Source organism: Panthera onca, chromosome E1, assembly GCF_046562875.1.
Source record: "Panthera onca isolate mPanOnc1 chromosome E1, mPanOnc1 haplotype 2, whole genome shotgun sequence".
Taxonomy (NCBI): domain Eukaryota; kingdom Metazoa; phylum Chordata; class Mammalia; order Carnivora; family Felidae; genus Panthera; species Panthera onca.
The window spans coordinates 2136737-2159448 of record NC_138352.1 but is presented as its reverse complement, the minus strand read 5'-3'; the positions used below and the strand labels follow the sequence as shown (position 1 = coordinate 2159448).

At 39.6% G+C, this 22712-nt stretch overlaps 1 protein-coding gene across 15 annotated transcripts in view; it reads left to right on the top strand.

Moving 5' to 3' along the window:
• BPTF (bromodomain PHD finger transcription factor) overlaps positions 1-22712 on the top strand; it is a 149689-nt gene that overhangs the window by 70508 nt on the left and 56469 nt on the right. For all 15 annotated transcript variants that reach the window (XM_060645640.3, XM_060645645.3, XM_060645639.3 and 12 more), the window contains 6 exons: positions 2751-2938; positions 5032-5387; positions 5861-5992; positions 18088-18217; positions 18968-19106; positions 22451-22630. In XM_060645640.3, the coding sequence (XP_060501623.3) occupies positions 2751-2938; positions 5032-5387; positions 5861-5992; positions 18088-18217; positions 18968-19106; positions 22451-22630 (1125 nt within the window). The remainder of the gene's footprint in view (positions 1-2750; positions 2939-5031; positions 5388-5860; positions 5993-18087; positions 18218-18967; positions 19107-22450; positions 22631-22712) is intronic.

Here is a 22712-nt window from a genome sequence, read left to right as displayed (position 1 = left end):
GGGTAGGGGGTGTTAGACAGGCCTTGTTCCCTTTCTCTGCCACTTCAAGTCTTACCCCTAAGGATGAATTTTATACCTCCTTTCTCTTATTTGCATGCAATTTAGCAAGTGTCAGGGGTGCCTGGCTGGCTTAGTTGCAAGAGCTTATGACTCTTGATCTTGGGGGTCAGCTCTTTTTTTTAATATTAATTTATTTTTGAGAGAGCTCAAGCTGGGGAAACGAAGCGGGCTCTGTGCGGAAGCAGGCTGACAGCAGGCAGCCCAGTGTGGGGCTCGGACTCCCCTCACGAACCATGAGATCATGACGGGACCTGAGCCGAAGTCATAGTCGGACAAAGTTGAAAGTCGGACGCTCAGCCGACTGAGCCACCCAGGTGCCCCTCGGGTCGACCCTTGATCTTCGGTTCCTTGAGTTTAGCTCCACATGGGGAGTAGAGATTACTTCAATAAATAAATAAACTTAAAAAAAAAAAAAGGCACCTTAGCAAAGGGTCAAAGGATGGACTCTCAGGTTCTTAGTTGAAGGGCTTCTCTTCAAAAGCACTGTGCTTGCCCTTGCTGCTTTTAGGAAATTTAGCCTAGATCAGATGCTTTCTATAAAGTGTTTATTGTAGGGCCGTATTAATGGTCCCAGGAAGTAGCTACTGTAGTTCAACATCTTGGTATGAACTTCAGCATTGCCAGGCTCATGGTCTGAGACCCAAGAGAAAATTGTTGATAGTCTGACCAACTGCTTTGATGTCACACATCGAAGGTTTCTGGCTTTTCAACCTGGGCCAGGAAAACACCTGATAGTACCTCTACCCTACCTTGATTTAGTTAGTGCCATATTTTGGGCTCAAACATTTTAAAATATTCTACTGGATTGTTTAGAATTTATTGGTTGTAAGTGACGGAAATCCACCAGACTTGCTTAAAATAAAAAGAGAATTTAATTGGCTCATGCTTCTGGGAAGTCTAGAGGGAGTGACAGACAGCCTCAGGTGCATTATTGAACCGTGGGAGCCAAACGAGGTTACCATGGGTCTTCCTCTTCCTCTTATCCACCCTCCCTCCCCAATAACTTATTGTCTCTTATTGTTGAAACTTTTTTCCATGTTGTGAGGTAAAAGTAGACAACCCCTAATTTATACTCTTTCTGCTCACTAACACAAAAAAACAAGACCAGGGTGCCTGGCTGGCTTAGTCAGAAGGGCATACAACTTTTGGTCTTGGGGTCGAGAGTTTGAGCCCCACATTGGGTGTAGAGATTGTTTATATACATACATACATACATACATACATACATACATACATACATGTTGGGTGTAGAGATTACATACATACATATATACACGTTGGGGGTAGAGATTACATACATACGTACATAAAATAAAATAGAATTTTAAAAAAGCAAGAGGCTTTATCTGTCACCAGATTTTGAAAATTAGAGTAGTGGGCTGAATGGCTGGGGCCACATAGCCAGATCTGGACAGTCACTGTGGCCAGGCAGTGATATGCTCTCTCTGGCCAAGCTGGGTGACATTGTTTACCCAATATAGCAGGATAATTATTTTGTAGCCCTGGCTGAATAATATGACTGAAGTAGGGGAAAAGCATGTCTCCAAAGGAAAGAAGGGTGTTGGTCAGATAAAATTAAGAAATGCTTTCCTGAATTTTATATTTTCTAAAATAGTTTTCCCATTCTAATTTTTTTTCTACTCAAAATGCAATTTTTATAAAATATAGTAAGTTTTCTGTTTAATCTTTCATTTTCCACTGCCACACAATTCTTAATTTAAAAAACTTTATAATTTTTTTTTTTTTAACGCTTATTTGTTTTTGAGAAGGAGAGAGCCAGGGAGTGAGCAGGGGACGGGCAAGGGGAGAGGGAGACACAGAATTGGAAGCGGGCTCCAGGCTCTGAGCCTGTCAGCACAGAGCCCGATGCGGGGCTCGAACTCATGGACCATGAGATCATGACCTGAGCCGAAGTCGGATGCTTAACCAACAGAGCCAGCCAGGCGACCCAAATTTTAAAAAGTTTTAAATTGAAAAGAGAAATCTTGTTCAGCTATCTGGCCAGTGGAAATTGGATAGTGATGCAAAAGTTTTAAGAATGTAGAGAAATTCTCAGCCAAAGTGAGATTCATGGAAAAGCAGAAAATGTCCCTTGGCATAACAATCTGTCACTTAAAAAAAAAAAATTAAGTTATTATGAAAATGTGAGAGGTCTTTATAACATTAAAAAAAACCTGATTTAGTTGATTTCGCATGTATAATTACTTGTATACACAGATAACTATCTAGATTTCTTAGGTGAAAATTCACTTGGCATTTATGTTTATAAGCTTTAAAGTATTATGTATTTAAACAATTTCAGTGGACATCTTTCTAAAATTAATTATACCATTTACTTTTTATACAAAATCCACATTGAATATATGAGGCAACATTTTATTAGTGTGCATTTTGAGTTATGATGTTTATAAATTTGTAGCAGCCCTTCATGTTTTCTAGTAGATGTGCTTTGATACAGATAACCTGGCATGTTTGAATTTTCTGTAAAATGATAAATGACAGTAAAGTTCTGACATACTTTCTTCTAAGCAAAACCCTTAAGAATGAATACATTTGCTTTGGCTATTCAAGGACTTTTTGTTTACTTTCTGGATCTTAGATGTGCATCAGGTATGAGTTTTGGATAAATCAGAAATTGTTATAACTTACTTACTCTTAGCATTTACTTTTGGCTTTTCGTTTGCTAACAGGTGATTTCAAATCAGAGAAGTCTAATGGAGAAATAAGTGAGTCCCCTGGAGCTGGAAGAGGGACATCTGGGTCAACTCGAATTATCACCAGATTACGGAATCCAGACAGCAAGCTGAGTCAGCTGAAGAGCCAACAGGTGGCTGCTGCAGCCCATGAAGCAAATAAATTATTTAAGGAGGGCAAAGAGGTATGTTTTTTCTGCTTAACACAAAAATCTCTGGAGTGTGAAATAATTTTATTTATCATGCCTTAAAAATAGGGATGCGAAGTTTGTAGACCTTTTGAATTCTGTTTGCTCTCTTTCCAAGAGTGTAGTGGGTAACCAGATTGAAAGTGGTTAGTTTCATCCTGTATTACAGTAAGTATAGTTGTGTACCCAAATTTCAGTCCATGCAGGGAAATGCTATAAATGGGTGGTATACTTTCTTTCTGCATGGCTACTTTTATTGTATATAATTCTAAAGAGATAGAGCCTTCTTTTACACATATGGTAATGAGTACCCTGTTTGTGGGCTTTAGTAAAGAGTTATAGATGACCTAATGCTCAGTTCTGGTTATAATAAATTTAGCTGAACCTGCAGCTAGTGGATGGGTCTCTGCTTGCCCCATGGTAGCAGAGTACAGTGCATAGAACAGCACAGCATCCTAGCTCTGATTATGAACAAAAAGGCCGAAGCTAGGATTTAGTAATTAAAAAAAAAATTTTTTTTATGTAATCTCCATACTCAGTGTGGGGCTCGAACTCAAAACCTCAACTGAGCCCGCCAGGCACCCCAGCTAGGACTTGTATTTGCCCCCCAGCTAGCCAGGGTGGCAGAATAATGCCACAATGTGTCTCCTACATTTAAGAATTATTTACAAGGTAGATAGGCAAGAATATACAATATTCTTTTAGAAACATTGTAGGAGTTGCTTTATTTTTTTTTTCTTTAATGGTCATTTTTGAGAGAGAGAAAGAGAGAGAGAGTCAGTCAGGGCACAAGTGGGGGAGGGGCAGAGAGAGGGGAAGACACAGAATCCAAAGAGGCTCCAGACTCCAAGCTGTCAGCACAGAGCCCGACTCACGGGGTTCGAACTCATGAGCCGTGAGATCATGGCTTGACCTGAGCTGAAGTTGGATGCTTACACAACTGAGCCATCCAGGCGCCCCTATAGGAGTTGCTTTAAAGCAGCAACCCAGGACTCCTATTCAGTAGTTTCCTGAAAAAGGATTTTACCTTACTGTGTGTGATGCACTCTGGTGTTTTCTCTTCTAGTCTACTCGAGTATATTATACTTTGTTTTTTATAAAGTTGAATGTGATCCACTGTCGATTCCATGGTTCACTAAAGGATTGGGATCAACTGTTTGAAAACATGATGTTAAAGTATCTGTGGGCTCTTATGCTAAAGCTGGAATGATAAAAGGAGCAGAAGAAAAGATATTTTTAGGAATATATCTTTTGGGGAATAGTACATGCCATGGTTTCCTTCTTCCCTAACCTGTGTTTTTTAGGCTGGAACTAACGATTGGTGAATGATGTACACACGTAGTTTTGTGTGTGTATTTGAGATGCATGAAAATAATAATGTCTGACGTATAATAGAGATTCTCTTTGTGGGAAGATCTTGGTTGTTTAATTGTAAACAGTTAGCTTTAGCTTTTAATTTCGCTTATAAATTTCAGAAGTTCACGGGGCACCTGGGTGGCTTAGTCGGTTAAGCGTCTGACTCTTTTTTTTTTTTTTTTTTTTTAATTTTTTTTTTAATGTTTTTTATTTATTTTTGAGACAGAGAGAGACAGAGCATGAACGGGGGAGGGGCAGAGAGAGAGGGAGACACAGAATCGGAAGCAGGCTCCAGGCTCTGAGCCATCAGCCCAGAGCCTGACGCGGGGCTCGAACTCACGGACCGCGAGATCGTGACCTGAGCCGAAGTCGGACTCTTAACCGACTGAGCCACCCAGGCGCCCCAAGCGTCTGACTCTTGATTTGGGCTCAGGTCATGATCTCACAGTTCGTGAGTTCAAGCCCCAGGTTGGGCTGTGTGCTGACAGTGTGGAGCCTGCTTGGGATTCTCTGTCTCTTCCTCTCCCTCTTTCTCTCTCTCTCTCTCTCTCTCTCTCTCTGCCCCTCCCCTGTTTGTAGACTCTGTGTCTCTCTCAAAATAAATAAACGTAACATTTCAAAAGTTGTCATAAGGTATACCTTATTTGGAATGATAAATTACAAATTATTAAAAGACAGTTGATCAAGTTTACATATTTGATATGAATAATGAGTCTCTTTATCTTCTTGGTCAGGTACTGGTAGTTAACTCTCAAGGAGAAATTTCACGGTTGAGCACCAAAAAGGAAGTGGTCATGAAAGGAAATATCAACAATTATTTTAAGTTGGGTCAAGAAGGGAAGTATCGAGTCTACCACAATCAGTACTCCACCAATTCATTTGCTTTGAATAAGCACCAGCACAGAGAAGATCATGATAAGAGAAGGCATCTTGCACATAAATTCTGTCTGACTCCAGCAGGAGAGTTCAAGTGGAATGGTTCTGTCCATGGGTCCAAAGTTCTTACCATATCTACACTGAGGCTGACTATCACCCAACTGGAAAACAATATCCCTTCATCCTTTCTTCATCCAAATTGGGCTTCACACAGGTAAAGGACACTAAGGTTCATTTATGGCTGTGAATATACTAAATATTTGCGGAATGCTTATTGCAGGTGCTCGCTTTAAACTTGTTACCAATAAATTGAATGCAGTCAGTTTAGGCAGCAAAACACTGAGGACATGAGGGATGTGAGTGTCCTTCCAAGTTAGTGAACCAGCGTTAGCATTTGGAAGATTTCTGGAAAGCAAAGTCTTTATCCCTGGAGTCACGCGAAGGCAAGACAAAGTTCCAGAACACTGTAGAACATTTAAGGAGCTGAAAGACTAACTGACCTCTGGGATTCCTTGTAGTGTTCAAAATCCGTGACTCGGTGAGTTAGGAACTTCCAGTAGCAGTGTATTGATACTTGCTTGGCCTAGAAACATCTGCCCTATGAGGTGGAGTCATGAATCACAACTCTTGTGCTTTTAATTGAAGACCAACAAGTGAAAGAATTTTTTTTCTTCTTCTGACATACAGGGCGAATTGGATCAAGGCAGTTCAGATGTGTAGCAAACCCAGAGAATTTGCATTGGCTTTAGCTATTTTGGAGTGTGCGGTTAAGCCTGTTGTGATGCTGCCAATATGGCGAGAATCTTTAGGACACACCAGGTAAGTGAGTTCTGAGCCTTGTACGTGGTGGGCCGCGCTCCCTTTTGGAATATGAGTCTCTTAATAATGGAAGTTCATGTATTGAAAAGGCCATTTACATGTTACGTTTAACTCTTCTTGGCCTCGTTTTCCCCTCCATGAGATAAGTAACATGAGTAAATATGTATTTTTTGTGATAAAGGACTGGATGAAGATGGAAAGAGATTAAAATACTTTTTAAAGTAAGAAGCATTTTTATTGAATAGAGTATTCACATTCAATATTCTAGAATGTTTCAGGTACTGTGCTAGGCATGTGATTTAGAGTTGAATGTCCAAAGATCATTCATCTCCTAAGTAGACCCAGAGCTGTGTGACTTCAGCAGATACTTTAAAAAAACAGATAAATTTTGTGACTTGATTCTACTTTTTAGCTCTAATGGATTTAACTTTAATTAGTCTTTAAAAAGTTATTATTACAGAACTACTATGAGCTTATGGTAAAAAAATGTCAATTACTATTCAAAGTGAAAAGTAAGAATCATTTTATGCCCCTCTACAGATCCCATTCCGAAGATATAACACTGTTATTTTGTTAATATACACAGATTTTGTGTTGCTTTCCACATCTGTGTTTTATTTTATGTTACAAAGTTTTATTGTTTTTCAATGAAAAGTATTTTAAGAAAAGTCGTTTACACCTGCTAAATTTTCATCTGCTAAGGATTGCTCTAAGGGGGGGGGGGGGGGGGGGGTGTGTGTGTGTGTGTGTGTGTGTGTGTGTGTGTGTGTGTGTGTGTGTTTGTGTGTGTGTGTGTTTTCCTCACATAAATCTTATGGATACTTATTTTCTTTCTTTTCTCCCTCTTATTTTGAATGTAACTGCTGCCACTCATAGAGGCTTTCACAAATGGGATGGATTTAATTCTTCCTAGGATTAAAAAAAAGAGGGTTGAGTTCAGGTGCTACAGAGGTGCTCACTGGGAGAGGAGAGCTGAATGGGTGGCATACCTTTATTTTACTTCTTTTTAAGATTTTATTTATTTTTTTCACATTTTTATTGAAATTCTGCTTAGTTAATACCTTTATTCTACTTCTTACTGATCTCTTTTATCACGATAGAACAAGGAGAGTCCAAGGCAAGTGTGCAGTAATGCTCTTGAGTCTCTGTTGCTCCTTCGTCCATTTACCTCGAGACATGACCAAAACAGTTCTGCCCCAACTTTCTTCTGTTCAGCGATCATCCGGAATAATGGTGGTGGACTAAGCAGCCATGTCTCTGGTGACAGAGATCAGTGCTTTGCGAACTAGAGCTTAGCTAAATGTTGCTAAATAAACTCCAGTACTCAAACGTAACTTAAAGTGACTAAATCCTACCTTTTATAAATTCATTTCTCAATTTTAAACATTCTAATGGAAAATGGAATTTGACTTTTTTTTTAAAATCAAGGTTTTTTTTTTTTTCTTCCTGGTTTGTCATTAGGACTAGTCTTCTAAACAGGTTACTTAAAGTTATAAAATTATATCATGAATTATATTTGTATTGGTATGACACACCTGGTCATATATATGAAGGAACTCTTTTTTTTTTTTTTTAAATGTTTATTTTTGACAGAGAGTGTGAGTGGGGGAGGGGCGGAGAGAGAGGGAGACACAGGACCTGAAGCAGGTTCCAGGTTCTGAGCTGTCAGCACAGAGCCCAAACGCGAGGCTCAAACTCATGAGCTGTGAGATCATGACCTGAACTGAAGTCGGATGCTTAACCGATTGAGCCACCCAAGCGTCCCAAAAGAACTCTTTTTTAATATGATGAAGTGAGATAAAATAGAATGCTTTGAATTAAAAAAAAATTTTTTTTTCAATGTTTATTTTTTTTTTGAGACAGAGACAGAGTGCAAGTTGGGGAGGGACAGAGAGAGAGGGAGACACAGAATCAGAGTCAGGCTCAGAATCTGAGCTGTTAGCACAGAACCCCATGCAGAACTCGAACTCACAAACTGCGAGATCATGACCTGAGCTGAAGTCGGACACTTAACCGACTGAGCCATCCAGGTGCCCTTAGAATACTCTGAATTTTAAAAAAATTAAGACACCGAGATTCAGAAAAATAGAAATTAGTAATAGGACTTTCACTTTCCTCAGTGCTCTCCTCAAAAACTTCCAGGTGACAGACCTCTAAGATTTGGCCCTAAAGAACAGTCTAGAAAGTCAGCCAGATATTTTATTCTTAAAATGGTTGCTTATTGTGATAGTCAATAATAAAGCTTTGAGAGCCTTCTAAATATCTAACAGTTGCAGAGCATTTAAAAAATAATGATAAGTTATGATTTTTTTGAGAAAACTATAAAGTTTTTGTTGAAAAACAATACTAGAGATGAAAGTATACCTAGATAAATGGAAATATATCTCAGGTTCATGTATAGAAATACTCAGTGTCTTAATAATGTTAATTTTCCTGTTACTACATAAATTAATTTCGATAGCATTGATAATTATCATTGGGCTTTCTGCTGAATTTGAGAAGGTGATTAAGAAATTTATATTGAGGGGCGCCTGAGTGGCTCATTCAGTTAAGCGTCCAGCTCTTGATTTCGGCTCAGGTCATGATCTCAGAGTTCATGAGTTTGAGCCCTGCATCAGGCTCTGCGCTGACAGCTGTAGAGCCTGCTTGGGATTCTCTGTCTCCCTGTCTCCGTCTTCCCCTCCCCACTCATGCACTGTCTCTTTCAAAATAAATAAACTTATTATTTTTTTTTTTAAAGAAAGAAATTTATATGGACAAGGGCAGTAATAGAAAGGGTAAATTTGAAGGACAGGGTAGAAAGACTCGTCCTACCAGGTAACAAAACTTACTTGGTAGTAATGCTGTGGTGTAGTTACAAAGAAATAGACTCGTGATACAGAGTAAACAATCCAAAAAGAGACCAGACCATATATGGAAATATAATAGATAGAGAGTAGCATTAAAAAGGATGAATTCTTCAGTAACAAGGGTGATGAGGCAATTTGAGTTATCTACATAGAGGAAAATTGGATTTCGTTTTTTGTATCCTACACATCCCGTATCTTTATAGTCCCCTCCAGGCAGAGTAATTCCTAAATGGTGAAAAGCAAAGCTGCACGAAGAAAATATAAAAGATTCTCTTTATGATTTTGGAATGAAGACAGTTCCTCCTTCTCTCCTTTCTGGCTCCTCTACTTCCCTCTCTTCTTCCTTCCACCCCTTTTTCCTTTGCCTCTTTCCTATGTTCTTTCCTTCTCCCTTTCTTCCATCCTCCCTTCCACACTTCATCCTTTTCTCTTACTCTCCATTGCTTTCTTTCCTTCCTGATTCATTCACTACGTCCCAAAATGTACCTAAGTGTGGGATTATTTCTTCCATTTATAAGCTGTTATCTATCAGGTAAGAAGAAGTGTACCTTTATGTGTCTGTGTATCTGCAGTTACAAATGACTTTCTTTTTTCACGTTTAATATTTTGATACATACGTAAGATTGTAATATATAAGCAATAGTGGGTCATAATTAAAGGAACACCTGTGAATTCATCAACCAATTTACAAATAAGAACATTATCATTATTACATCTACTTTCTGTTCACATTACCCTGCCTCCTTCTAGAAATAACTGTCATTTTTTTTTTTAAGTTTTTTATTTATGTATTCTGAGAGAGAGACAAAGAGAGACAGTGCAAGTAGGGAAGGAGCAGAGAGAGGGAGAGAGCATCCCAGCAGGCTCCATGCTACCAGTGCAGAGCCCAACACGGGGCTTGAACTCCGGAAACAACGAGGTCATGACCTGAGCCAAAACCGAGAGTCAGATGCTTAACCGACTGAGACACCCAGGCACCCCTAGAGATGACCATAATTTATAAGTGTTAGTTATTCCCTTTTATTATGTAGTTTTATCACATATGTATAGATCAGTGAATGGTGGATTGTTGTCTGTTGTTGAGTTTTGTAATAATAAATCATTCTAAAAAAACTAAGCCATAGAAAGGTTAAAGGTACATTCATTTTTTTGTACTATAATCAAAAGAGGGTTAGTGTTCACAGTATATTCAAGAACTTCTACAATTCAAAAAGAAAAAAACCAAACTACTTAGTAGGAAAAAAGGCTACAGATACAAACATAATTCACAGAAGAGGAGACACAAATAGTAAAAAATATGAAAACATATTTTACCTTCCTGGTAAGATGAGATAAATGCACATGAAAACTAGGGTCTGGGGCGCCTGGGTGGCTCAGTCGGTTGGGCGTCCGACTTTGGCTCAGTTCATGATGTCGCAGTTCGTGAGTTCGAGCCCCGCGTCAAGCTCTGCGCTGACAGCTCAAGAGCCTGGAGCCTGCTTCTGCTTCTGTGTCTCCCTCTCTCTCTGCTCCTAACCCACTCACATTCTGTCTCTGTCTCTCTCAAAAATAAATAAACATTAAGAAAAAATTAAAAAAAAAAAAAAAAAAAAAAAAAGAAAACTATGGTCTGTTCTTTCACACCCATCAGATTGTTAAAAATTTAAAGAGTATTGGTAAATATGTGACATAAAGAGGAAGAGAATTGATACACTGTTGATAAAAGAGCAAATAGTATACTGGTTACTGCAACCATTTTAGAGACCAATTTGGCAAAAACAAGGTTGAAAATGCAATCCTACTCCTAATTAAGTACGTCAGAGAGACCTTACATGTGTGTATGAGAAGACCTGTAGGAAGATGTTTCTTATAATATTTGGTAATGGTGAAATTTGGTCACAGTCCCTACATGCCCATAATGAGGCACCTTCAAGTTACGATGTGGTTCTCTGATGGGCTATTGTATACAGCAGTGAGGCCAGAGTAAGTGTCAACGAGATTGGCTCTCATACATGTACAAGAGAGTGGAAACACTTCTTTTCTTTTTTTTTTTTTTTTAATTTTTTAACGTTTTTATTTATTTTTGAGACAGAGAGAGACAGAGCATGAACGGGGAGGGTCAGAGAGAGGGAGACACAGAATCTGCAACAGGCTCCAGGCTCTGAGCTGTCAGCACAGAGCCCGACGCGGGGCTCGAACTCACAGACCGTGAGATCATGACCTGAGCCGAAGTTGGCCGCTTAACCGACTGAGCCACCCAGGCACCCCAACACTTCTTTTCTTAAAAAATACGTGGAATAGGATTCAATTTATGTAAAGTTTCAAAGCGTATATGCTGATATCATGTTAAAATGTTATTTGGGGATACAGAGATTTATAGTAAAACTTTAGAGAAATGCAAGAGCTATATGCTTGAAACTTAAGAAATACACTTTTATTTTTTTATTTTTATTTTTTTTCCAATATATGAAGTTTATCGTCAGATTGGTTTCCGTGCAACACCCAGTGCTCATCCCAAAAGGTGCCCTCCTCAATACCCATCACCCACCTTCGCTTCCCTCCCACCCCCCGTCAACCCTCAGTTTGTTCTCAGTTTTTAAGAGTCTCTTATGCTTTGGCTCTCTCCCACTCTAACCTCTTTTTTTTTTTTTTTTTTTTTTTTTTTTTTAAGAAATACACTTTTAAATAAATAACAAATGGTCAAAGAAGAATCGTAATGGAAACTAGTAAACATTTTGAATTGAGAGTTTATGAGAATACTACATACATTGAAATTTGTAGGCTGCAACCAAAGAGTACCTAGGGGAAATTGATAGCCTTCAATGTGTACGTTAGAAAGGAAAAACTCCAAATTAGTTAGCTAGGCATACATCTCAAGAAGTCACCTCAAAGAAAGCGAATTTTAAGAACTACTATTAAATATTTGATGAAATAGAAAATAAACATACCTTAGAGCCCATCTGATGAGATTATCGGGAAAGAAAAAACAAAGGGGAAAACACAAGTAACCAACATCTAGAATAGAAGAGAGGATATGCCAGTCAGTATTTCTGATTCTCTCTCGCCGGCACTAGGGCTTTTAAACCCTCAGAGGGTCCACTAACATAGTATTCAGGCCTCCTACATCCATAGAAGAAGGGCTCACTGGGCTTCTAGTTTTGGGTAGAAGGATTGGAGAAGAGAGTCTGGAGAAAGAGGGAGAGAGAGAATCCCAAGCAGGCTTGGTGCTATTGATGTGGAGCTCTATGTGGGGCTCAATCCCATGAGCTGTGAGATCATGACCTGAGCCAAAATCAAGAGTCAGATGCTTAACAGACTGAGCACCCAGGTGCCCCTCTTTTTAACTTTTCTTAAAGTATTTTTCTAAATTTTGTTTATTATTTTTAAAAATTTACATCCAAATTAGCAGATAGTGTAACAATGATTTCAGGAGTAGATTCCTTAGTGTCCATTGCTCATTTAGCCCATCCCCCCTCCCACTACCCCCCCCCCCACTACCCCTCCAGCAACCCTCAGTTTGTTCTCCATATTTATGAGTCTCTTCTGTTTTGTCCCCTTCCCTGTTTTTATATTATTTTTGTTTCCCTTCCCTTATGTTCATCTGTTTTGTCTCTTAAAGTCCTCATATGAGTGAAGTCGTATGATTTTTGTCTTTGACTGACTAATTTCACTTAGCATAATACCCTCCAGTTCCATCCACGTAGTTGCAAATGGCAATATTCCATTCTTTTTGACTGCTGAGTAATACTCCGTTGTATATATATATACCACATCTTCTTTATCCATTGATCCATCGATGGACATTTGGGTTCTTTCCATACTTTGGCTATTGTTGATAGTGCTGCTATAAACATGGGGGTGCCTGTGCCCCTTCGAAACAGCACACCTATATCCTGTGGATCAATGCCTAGTAGTGCAATTGCTGGGTCGTAGGGTAGTTCTCTTTTTAGTTTTTTGAGGAACCTCCATCCTGTTTTCCAGAGTGGCTGCACCAGCTTGAATTCCCAAGTTTTCTTAAAGTATTAACTGATGGGAGTTTGTCAAGAGAAATAAAACATACATATGCATATACATGTGTGTGTATACGTGTATGTATGTACATGTTGGCAGATGAAGGCATAATTATATGCAATTGACCTAAGTAGACACTTAGAAACCCCAAGAAAATTGAAAAACTATCAGAAACAATCTGAAAACTAAATAAGATGGCTGCCATATTGAACAATACATTTTATGTGACAGTAACTATGTAGAAAATACTGTAGGAGTTCTGAGTGAAAATAACATTGTATGAACACATTTAATTTTGTTCCCTGCTTACCTCCATGAAAACTATGGCAAAGGGTTTTTTTTTTTTTTAAAGCATAAACCCACGGAGAAAAGAGGAACAATAGAGAATAAAGCACCAATAAAGCCATGGAAGCAGTAATCCAGGTAGACAAATGATAACCTACCAAAGAGGACCATATCCTAAGTCAGTGGGGAGAGCTGAGAATTTTCCCAAGTTATACCACAGAATAATCAAATGGCACAGAAGCAGGAAGTCCATAGCAGTCCACTTTGGATCCGTACCTGCTCACAGCCCTACCAGATGACCCAGAGTGTGGTGAGCCCAGTGTCTTCCAGACCTTGCTCATGCCCTCACCCTTGGATTTCACCAGAAGAGGCTCTTGGAAGCTGTGACACAGAGACAGGTTTATTTTTTCCTGGGAACCTTCTTTTAATAGTAACAGCATTGCTCTTATGCTCATGCAGCTAGTTTTATTCTTGCTACTGAGTTTTCAAAAGCCAAACTTGTTACTGTTTGGGGTATACACATGGGTGGTAAAACTATAAAGAAAAGGGGATGATAACCCTAAAGTCAAGATAATGACTGCCTGGGAGTGGGACACACTAGCTTCAGATGTATTTGCTTTATTGATAAAGTTCTCTTTCTTAATCTGGTTACATTTTATATATATTTTTTAATTGTAATGAAAAGATCCCCATAACAACAAAACTCTCAGGGTGCCTGGGTGGCTCAGGCAGTTAAGCATCTGACTTCGGCTCAGGTCATGATCTCGCGGCTTGTGGGTTCAAGCCCCGTGTCGGGCTCTGCGCTGACAGCCCAGAGCCTGGAGCGTGCTTTGGATTCTGTGTCTCCCTCTCTTCCTGCCCCTCCCCTGCTCATGCTTGTGTCTCCCTCTGTCTCAAAAAAATAAATAAACATAAAAGAAAATTTAAAAAAAAACAAACTCAAACAACTGGAATGAATTTAACGAGAAATATTTAGGATCATGTAAAGGAATCATTAAAACTTTATTAAAGATAGGAAGGAGGGGCGTCTGGGTGGCTCAGTCGGTTAAGCGTCTGACTTCAGCTCAGGTCATGATCTCACAGTCCGTGAGTTCGAGCCCCGCATCGGGCTCTGTGCTGACCGCTCGGAGCCTGGAGCCTGCTTCGGATTCTGTGTCTCCCTCTCTCTCTTCCCCTCCCCTGCTCATGCTCTGTCTCTCTCTGTCTCAAAAATAAATTAAAAACATTAAAAAAAAAAAAAAGATAGAAAGGATACGCAGTAAATGAAAGATAAAGATATATCCTATGTTTAGATGTGTATATTACATTTTCTGAAACCATGCATTATGTTAATTATATTAATCTTCTAAAATTAATATTCATTTGCATTTTGAATAAGATTTTCCCTCCTTGAGGGGCACACAGGCTTGATCAAAATGATACTGATATATCATCTAGGAAAATTAATTGCAAGAAAAGGGAAGTAGGTATGAGGAAGAAAGGAATAGATATTGGAACACTTTTTTTCAATGTTCATTATTTTGAGAGAGAGAAGGGGAGCACATGTTGGGGAGGGGCAGAGAGGCGGGGGGGAGGGAGAGAGAAAGAATTCCAAGCAGGCTCCATGCGCTGTGTGAAGCTCAACTCAGAGCTTGATCTCAGGACCTGAGCCAAAATCAAGAGTCGGACGCTTAACCGATTGAGCCACTCAGGTGCCTCAATATTCGAACATTTTCGAAGCTACAATAAAAATAAGATTTTAGGGTAGTAGAGTAGAACAAAGAATCTAGAAATAGACCTAAAAACACATGTGAGCATCTAGCAATGATAGCACTGCATGTCAGAGAAGGAAGCAGGACCTAGAAAATTTCAGCCTAGCTCCCTGCCTTGGCAAAAACATTCAGACAAACAGAGATTTTTTTAAAAAACAATAACCAAAAAGCTTCAATAAGAAACCGTGGATTAATTTATGTTTTTGTTGTGATACTTTCTTTTTAAACAGATATAAAACCCAGATGCCATAGAGGAAAAAAAAGTGGATATATGTATTTAAAATTCTGAGTGGAAAAATAATATTATAATCAAACTCAAAAGATGACAAACTGAGGAAAAATCTTTGCACCACAAATGGAAAGTTACCTTAAGTGACAAAGATCTTTTATAAGTGAGAAGGACTAATAGTCCAGTACAGACAAGACAAAGGATTTGAGCAGGCATTTTGCAGAAAAATAAATACGAAAGGCCAGTAGACATTAACAAAATGTTTACTCTCTTGCAATTAAAGCAATGTAAATCAAAACAGTGGGATATCATTTCTCATCTCTCACTTGGGCTGATCATCCAGAAGTTTGTTACTAACTTGAGTGAAGGTATGGGAAAACACGGTGGCTTTGTCATTGAGGGCAGCGTGAAATGTGCAGTTCTGAAGAACAATGTAGCTTTACTTGTCAGCATTTTAAGTTCAAGGACCTTTGGAGTTAGCTACCCCACCGCTGGGGAACACTGTGAGCACTCTCCAAGTTTACCAGGGAAGACATAAAACATTGTTTATTATGGCTTTGTTTGTAGTAGCAAAGCAGGCAGGACACGACCCTGGGCACCCATGGAGATTAGGAGTGGGATTGAAGCTTGGTCCGTACTCTCGGTCAGGCTCTCAGTTGAACCATGGAGGTACAGAAGAGACACCTGCCACCCCGTGTGCCTCCCCGTATGGACTGGCAGCTAGAGGCTACGCGCTGCCAGCCCGATGGGGCTTCTTCCTTTCTGGGGCCTCCGGGCTGCCAGCGGTAGCCCAGGTTTCTGCCCGACCAAATGGACTTGAATTCCTTCAGAGCTCGCCATTTTTGCTGCCGAAACCTGAAGATTGGCTCGGTGGCAGTGAGAGCAATAGAATTTACTCAAGAGTAGCTAACATCACAGATTAGCTATAATACTACCTCAGTGGCCTGGCGTCCTCAGCAAAATGGAGCCTTTATATCTGGTGATGAAAATGGACCTGTTTCCCATGTGAACACAAAAGCACAGGCCGAGCACCCAGCCCAGCCGTGAGCTCTCAGAGTGTCACTGCTCCCGTATCCTCCCCGCACAGTACTCTGTTCCTGGCCACTGTCAGCGAAGATAGTTCAGTTGCCACGTCAGACCTCAACTTGCAGAGAGCTTGAAAGCCTAGCCCACAAAAACTCTGTTGAGCAATGCTACCTGAGCCTGGGTCAGTCACTCTTCCTCTGGCAGGCTGAGGCTGCCAGGTTATCCACCCTGCTGCGCCTACAGAGCTCGCCCCACTCCCTGGTTCCACGAGTAGTGGCAGATGGGTGGTATTTGAGTAAGTGAGTCTCCGGGGAGAATCTCCTCCCTCTCCTCTCCTTCCGTCAACTGGGAGAGAATGAAGCATGCTGTTCTAGGGTTGTGCGGCTGATAGGCATGAGCTCGCGGTATGCAGCCGCCTAGATTCTAGGGTCCTATATTCACAGGGGCACACAGCTTTCTTGAAAGTGGAGTTCAGTAGGGAGTTTTGGTGGGGGGATGGAGATCCAAAGGATTAAATTCCCCTCTCATATCTTATTAGCAGCTTGTCCCCCAGGTTGACAAAAGATCTTTATTTGTTTCCACAAAGTTATGCATGCAAGATTGGCTGCCTCTGGGTAGGGTGTAATAAAGCAGGTTTTCTACCACTAGAGGTCTCAGAGACAGGGTCCTCTCTTCATAGGTTTTGGTCAGTGTCCTTGTTTATGGGGAATATTCCCATTCACAAAAATGCAGTCTAGTTTTATTTATTTTGAGGGGGAGAGAGAGAGAGAGAGAGAGACACCACGTGAGTGGTGGAGGGGCAGGTAGAGCATCCCCAAGCAGGCTCCATGCTACGAGCACAGACCCCCAGTGCAGGGCTCGAACCCACGAAACCACAAGATCATGACCTGAGCCAAAACTATGAGTCAGACGTTCAACCGACTGAGCCACCCAGGCATCCATCCCTCCAGTCTAATCATCTTAATGTAGAGCCTCACCACAGGCCTGCCTGTCTCCCTATTACTGGGTGCAGTGATACCCGTTTCCCACCCCGGGAAAAGAGTGTGGCCTATGCCCTATTCAGTGACTGGTGGCCTCATCAATGTGGTCCTTCCTTCCTCTTACCCAAAAGCAGGAACGTTGTCAGCCCTTTTCTCTGTGGATGTAGAAAGCCTGAATTCCACATTAGTGTAAAGGCTTTCAACCCCCCAGTGCTAGATAGAATTAGAAATACTAGTTGGTAGGTTTTTGGATTTTTTGGTCTTTTTTGAGGGAAGGAAATAATGTATTCTTTAATAGGGAACTGGTTTAATTATAGTATGTCCATGCAGTGGTGTAGATTATGTAATTCTTTAAGAATATCCATATCTTCTGGTATATGGAAAGATCTTCTAATGCAATTATTCATTGATTAAAAACTGTGTAGTTGTGGGGCGCCTGGGTGGCGCAGTCGGTTAAGCGTCCGACTTCAGCCAGGTCACGATCTTGCGGTCCGTGAGTTCGAGCCCCGCGTCAGGCTCTGGGCTGATGGCTCGGAGCCTGGAGCCTGTTTCCGATTCTGTGTCTCCCTCTCTCTCTGCCCCTCCCCCCTTCATGCTCTGTCTCTCTCTGTCCCAAAAATAAATAAAAAACGTTGAAAAAAAAAAATTAAAAAAAAAAAACTGTGTAGTTGTGATTGTAATATATCCCTTTTGTGTAAATATATTGGTATATATGTGTATTAATAGTTTCAGGAATAAGCCGTAAGGGAGTGTATTTCTTATCGGAGGGCATATGGGAAGGATGGCATGCTTTTGCCTTTTTCTGCTGTTTCATTTTTCCTGTTACGGAATTGTTACTGATTTTTGTGAACTGGGGTTATCTGGGTTGTGGGATTATAGCTAACCATTCTTTGATTCTAACTTCCTGACTTGCAGTACTGTATTTTTATCTTTTTAATGTATTTTTCAAAGTTAAGTGCAGTTCTTTCTATTCATATATTCTTAGGTTACACAGAATGACATCAATTGAAAGAGAAGAGAAGGAGAAAGTCAAGAAAAAAGAGAAAAAACAAGAAGAGGAAGAAACGATGCAACAAGCCACGTGGGTAAAATATACATTTCCAGTTAAACATCAGGTAATTTTTATTATAGTCTTTTAAAATAGTGTTAGCCATTTCTGAGGCTTGTATTCTGCAACTTTAGGTACTTAAATTTTGTTTTGCTTTTGGCACAGCCTTTTATTTAATATAGTTGGAATGAAGTAAGTCTTTCTGGCGATTTCTATAAGCAGAGGTTTGTCTCGGTAGAATGTAGGTGGGCTATTAGACTCATTGGTTGAAATTGTTCTAACACTGTAAAAATTGCGTTACATTTTTCATATTAGAAAGGGGTCTCGTCAGCCCTGGCACAACGCAGGTTTGAATTGCATGGGTTCACTTACAAGCAGGTTGTCTCGATAAATACAGTATAGTACCTGTAAGTTCATTTTTTGTTCCTTGTGATTTTCTTAATAACATTTTCTTCTCTCTAGCTTACTCTGTTGTAAAGAATGTAGTATATAGTACACGTAACTTACAAAATATGTGTTAACTGACTGTGTTATTGGTAAGGCTTAGGTCAACGGTAGGTTATTGGTAGTTAGTTTTGAGGGAGTTGCAAGTTATACGTGGATTTTTGACTGCGTGGGGGGTCAGCAAACCCCCATGTTGTTCAGGGTTCAGCTGTCTTCAGTTTTTTCATGAATGTGTGATTCCTGTTGAAAATAAAATTGATTGGTAAACTTATTTGCCTGACTGTGGATCTTGTTTGGTAAAAATGTATAAAACCACATATGTTTTATAAGCATCCTCATTCTTGTTTAATCAGAGTGTTTTCATTCACACCAGGTTTGGAAACAAAAAGGAGAGGAATACAGAGTTACGGGATATGGTGGTTGGAGCTGGATTAGTAAAACTCATGTTTATAGGTTTGTTCCTAAATTGCCAGGCAATACTAATGTGAATTACAGAAAGTCATTAGAAGGAAGTAAGTAATTGAAGTTATTTTTCCTGTATTCATGTTTCTGATTTGTACTGTTTCTTACAAAATGAGGTTTACTGACCATATTTTAGATGAAAGTTTTCTCTGAAATTTTTAACAGAACATGGCAAAACTACCAATGTAGTTGGTATAAATTCTAAAATATTTTAAACCTTTATAAAATATTTAAGCCTTTATTCTCAGGATTGTGATACTTAGGGTTTCAGTTAAAGAAAGAGGCTAGAATAGGACTTGTTAAAAAAAGAAAACAGGTCTCAGCCACCTAGTTGTTTTTCTGAAATCTTAAATTCAGTATTACTTGACTTCCTAAGGAGCTACATATCTGGTAACCTCAGCATTGTGGCACATAACAAAACCAAATAGCAAGTAGTGGAGAATTCAGTAACACTTCCACATAAACGAGGTATTAACTCAATTTGTGCTACTCGCTAACAATTTTATTAGTATTTAGAATCACAGAACTCTAGAGGGGAACTACCCTACTAAGAGACCATATATATCTATATCTATAGACTATATACATCTATGTCTATAGATATATATAGATATATAATTTTTTTAATGTTTTATGTATTTTTGAGAGAGAGATCACGAGCGGAGGAAGGGCAGAGAGAGACGGGGGGACAGAGGATCCAAAGCAGGCTCCGCACTGACAGCAGAGAGCCCAATGCAGGGCTCAAACTCATAAACCATGAGATCATGACCTGAAGTCAGACGCTGAACCGAAGGAGCCACCCAGGCGCCCCAAGAGACCATGCGTTTTGAAACTCACAGCACACGAGCAGATTATTTCACGGAGATACTAAGTGACGTACAGTTCACACAGGGATAGAATCCTGACTGGAATCCATGTCTCCTGGCTTCCGTTGTCCTTTCTGCACACTACGTTGCAAGATCTCCTTTGTAATCTGAGCAATTTTCAAAAATAGTTGTGCGTGCTATGCAGTGTAATTTGCTAGTCTTTGGTGCAATGTGTTCTTTCCTAAAAAGCCTAGGTGATAGTAGGTACTTGGCAAATATTAAATTCTATTATGATCTGATCATATCCAAGCAAAATGTACATTCTGATAAATTCTGAAAGACGGTCACAATTTTTTTATTGCCATTTTGTTGCTCCAGCCGTCCACGTAGCACTTAGAATTATAGAGAGCTCTGTGTTTACTTATGTCTGACCTGCTTTATCTGTGTAGTAAAATCCAGATTATCAATAAGCAAAATATTTAGGCTTTTGCAGATTTATCTTGAATCCACTTTCCTTAGCATATGGTTTCTATTGTACAAATGGCGGGCCTTTATCCATTCAGGTACCAGGTTGGTCTTCTAGCATCTTCAGAGCCTTTCCTCTCAGGTGGTAGCACATTGTTGGTTTAGCTTAACTACAGAATAGGAATTACGGTGAAGGCATTAGTAACCACCAATTTATAATCTCAGAACTGTTAGTCCCTATCATAATGGCTAATCTAGTCTGATCATATGATAGAGGCACAGATGTGTTAGAAAGAACAGAGAGAAACACAGTTCAGGGAACACTTGACAGCATCAGAAGACTATAGAGTGTTTGACTTGCTTGACTGCTGTGTCCCTTATCTCTAACCTCCATTCTAACTCAGACTGTATACCTTTGATTTGCACATTAATTTATAAGTGTCAATACAGGTATTAATGTGCAAGGGTTAATGACGGATATGAATTAATCATTTTTTTTTTAAATTTATTTTTATATTTTTATATTTATTTATTTTTGAGAGAGCACGTGTGTGCAAGTGGGGGAGGGGCAGAGAGAGACTCCCAGGCAGGCTCCACGCTGTCAGCATGGGGCTCCATCCCACAACCGGGAGATCACGACCTGAGTCGATACCAAGAGTCAGACACTTAACCGACTGAGCCACCTGGGCTCCCTTTGTTAATAGTCTGTCAAGGAGACCTTTCATGGAGAGGAAATCCTGAACGTTTTATAAATCGTCCATTTAAGTGTCCAGGATCTTAAAGCTTATAAATGGGGTATACTGACATATAAAGCTCTTTGTGAGCAACTTGAAATCATTGAAAAAATATTGCCCAGTTATTCTGAAATAACTACAGAAGCATTGAAGAAAGAGAGTATCAGTTTAGTTTTTTGTCCTTTCGTTACCTGTGGGGTCTAGACACGTCCTGTCACCGTTTTCTATGATTCTTTTCTTCTCTCACCAATATCCTGCTGTCTTGACAGATACTGGCTTTGTTTTTTGCACTCTTTCCACTTTCAGGCAGATCTTTTTGGAAGGAGTCGTTTTTATTTAAATAAAAAATAGGTTCACCTTGCTAAGTCCTTGGGATATTCGGGTTCAAGTGAAAAGAAAAGGCAGAAATGCCTCTAAGGCCTAAGAAAATTCATCTAGACAATAGTTCTATATCGTAGGCTTGATTTTTTTTTTTTTTTTTTTTTTTTTTTCCCCTTCTGGAAAGTTGAAGCTACACAAAAGTAAAAGAGAATAATGAACTCCCATGTAATCATCATTCAACTTTAACAGTTATCAAGTTCTGTCACTCTTCTTTCACTTGTCACTCCCTACTTTTTTCCTAGAGTTGTTTCCCTTGTACTTAAAGCAAATTCCAGAAATCATGTTATTTTCCAGTACAATATATCTCTCTAGTTAGAGTGGACGTTCATAACCATCATGCTATTATCCAGTCAGCAAACTGACACTATTTAACATATTCATCTTGAGATTCTCAGTTCCTACCCCAGGTACCCCAGTTGTGTCAGAGAGGCTGTTTTACTCTTGGCAGTAAACCAGGTCCAAACAAGGCCAAACATTGCATTTAGTCATTTCCCTTAAGTCTCTTTTATTCTGTGATAAATGCTATGATTCCTTACCTGGGGGAGGTGGGGGCCAGGGGAAGTATGTAAACAAACTTTTGTAATTAATTTCATTGGATCTTGGATATCTTTGAAGTTTGTCCATGGAGTCTGGGTGAAAAATACTTAAGTATTTATCCTTCTAATATGATTCTTTAACACAAAATATGTTAGAAACACTGATATAGAATCTGTAAAGTCATCGAACAGGTTGAAATAGTCGTTCTGTGTGAAAGCTTCTTTCTGAAGCACATCTAAAATGCAGTCTTCTTTTAATGGTTTAGGTCAGCCAAGCATATTAGGGAAGTATATACTGTCTTCTGTGTGTGTGTGTGTGTGTGTGTGTGTGTGTGTGTGTGTGTGTGTTTAATTTAAAAAAGCAGTATAAATTGCTGAAAATACTTGATAATTTCCACTAAACTAGATTTATTACAGTAAATTGCTAATATTCAGAATACCTGTCATTATTATATACTTCATTCTTTTTCAGCCAAAAATAATGTGGATGAAAATATGGATGAATCAGATAGAAGAAAAAGTCCACGAAGTCCAAAAAAAATAAAAACAGAGCCTGATTCTGAGAAAGATGAGGTAAAAGATTCAGATGCTACAAAAGGAGCAGACCAAAGTGAAATGGATGTTTCCAGGATTGCTGAGAAGAAGGACCAAGGTAAGGAGAGTCCGGGGTGGAGGGCAGCCTGGGGATGCTAAGGTTGCACGGGATCTAGTTCGCACAGCAGGAGAGGTACTGC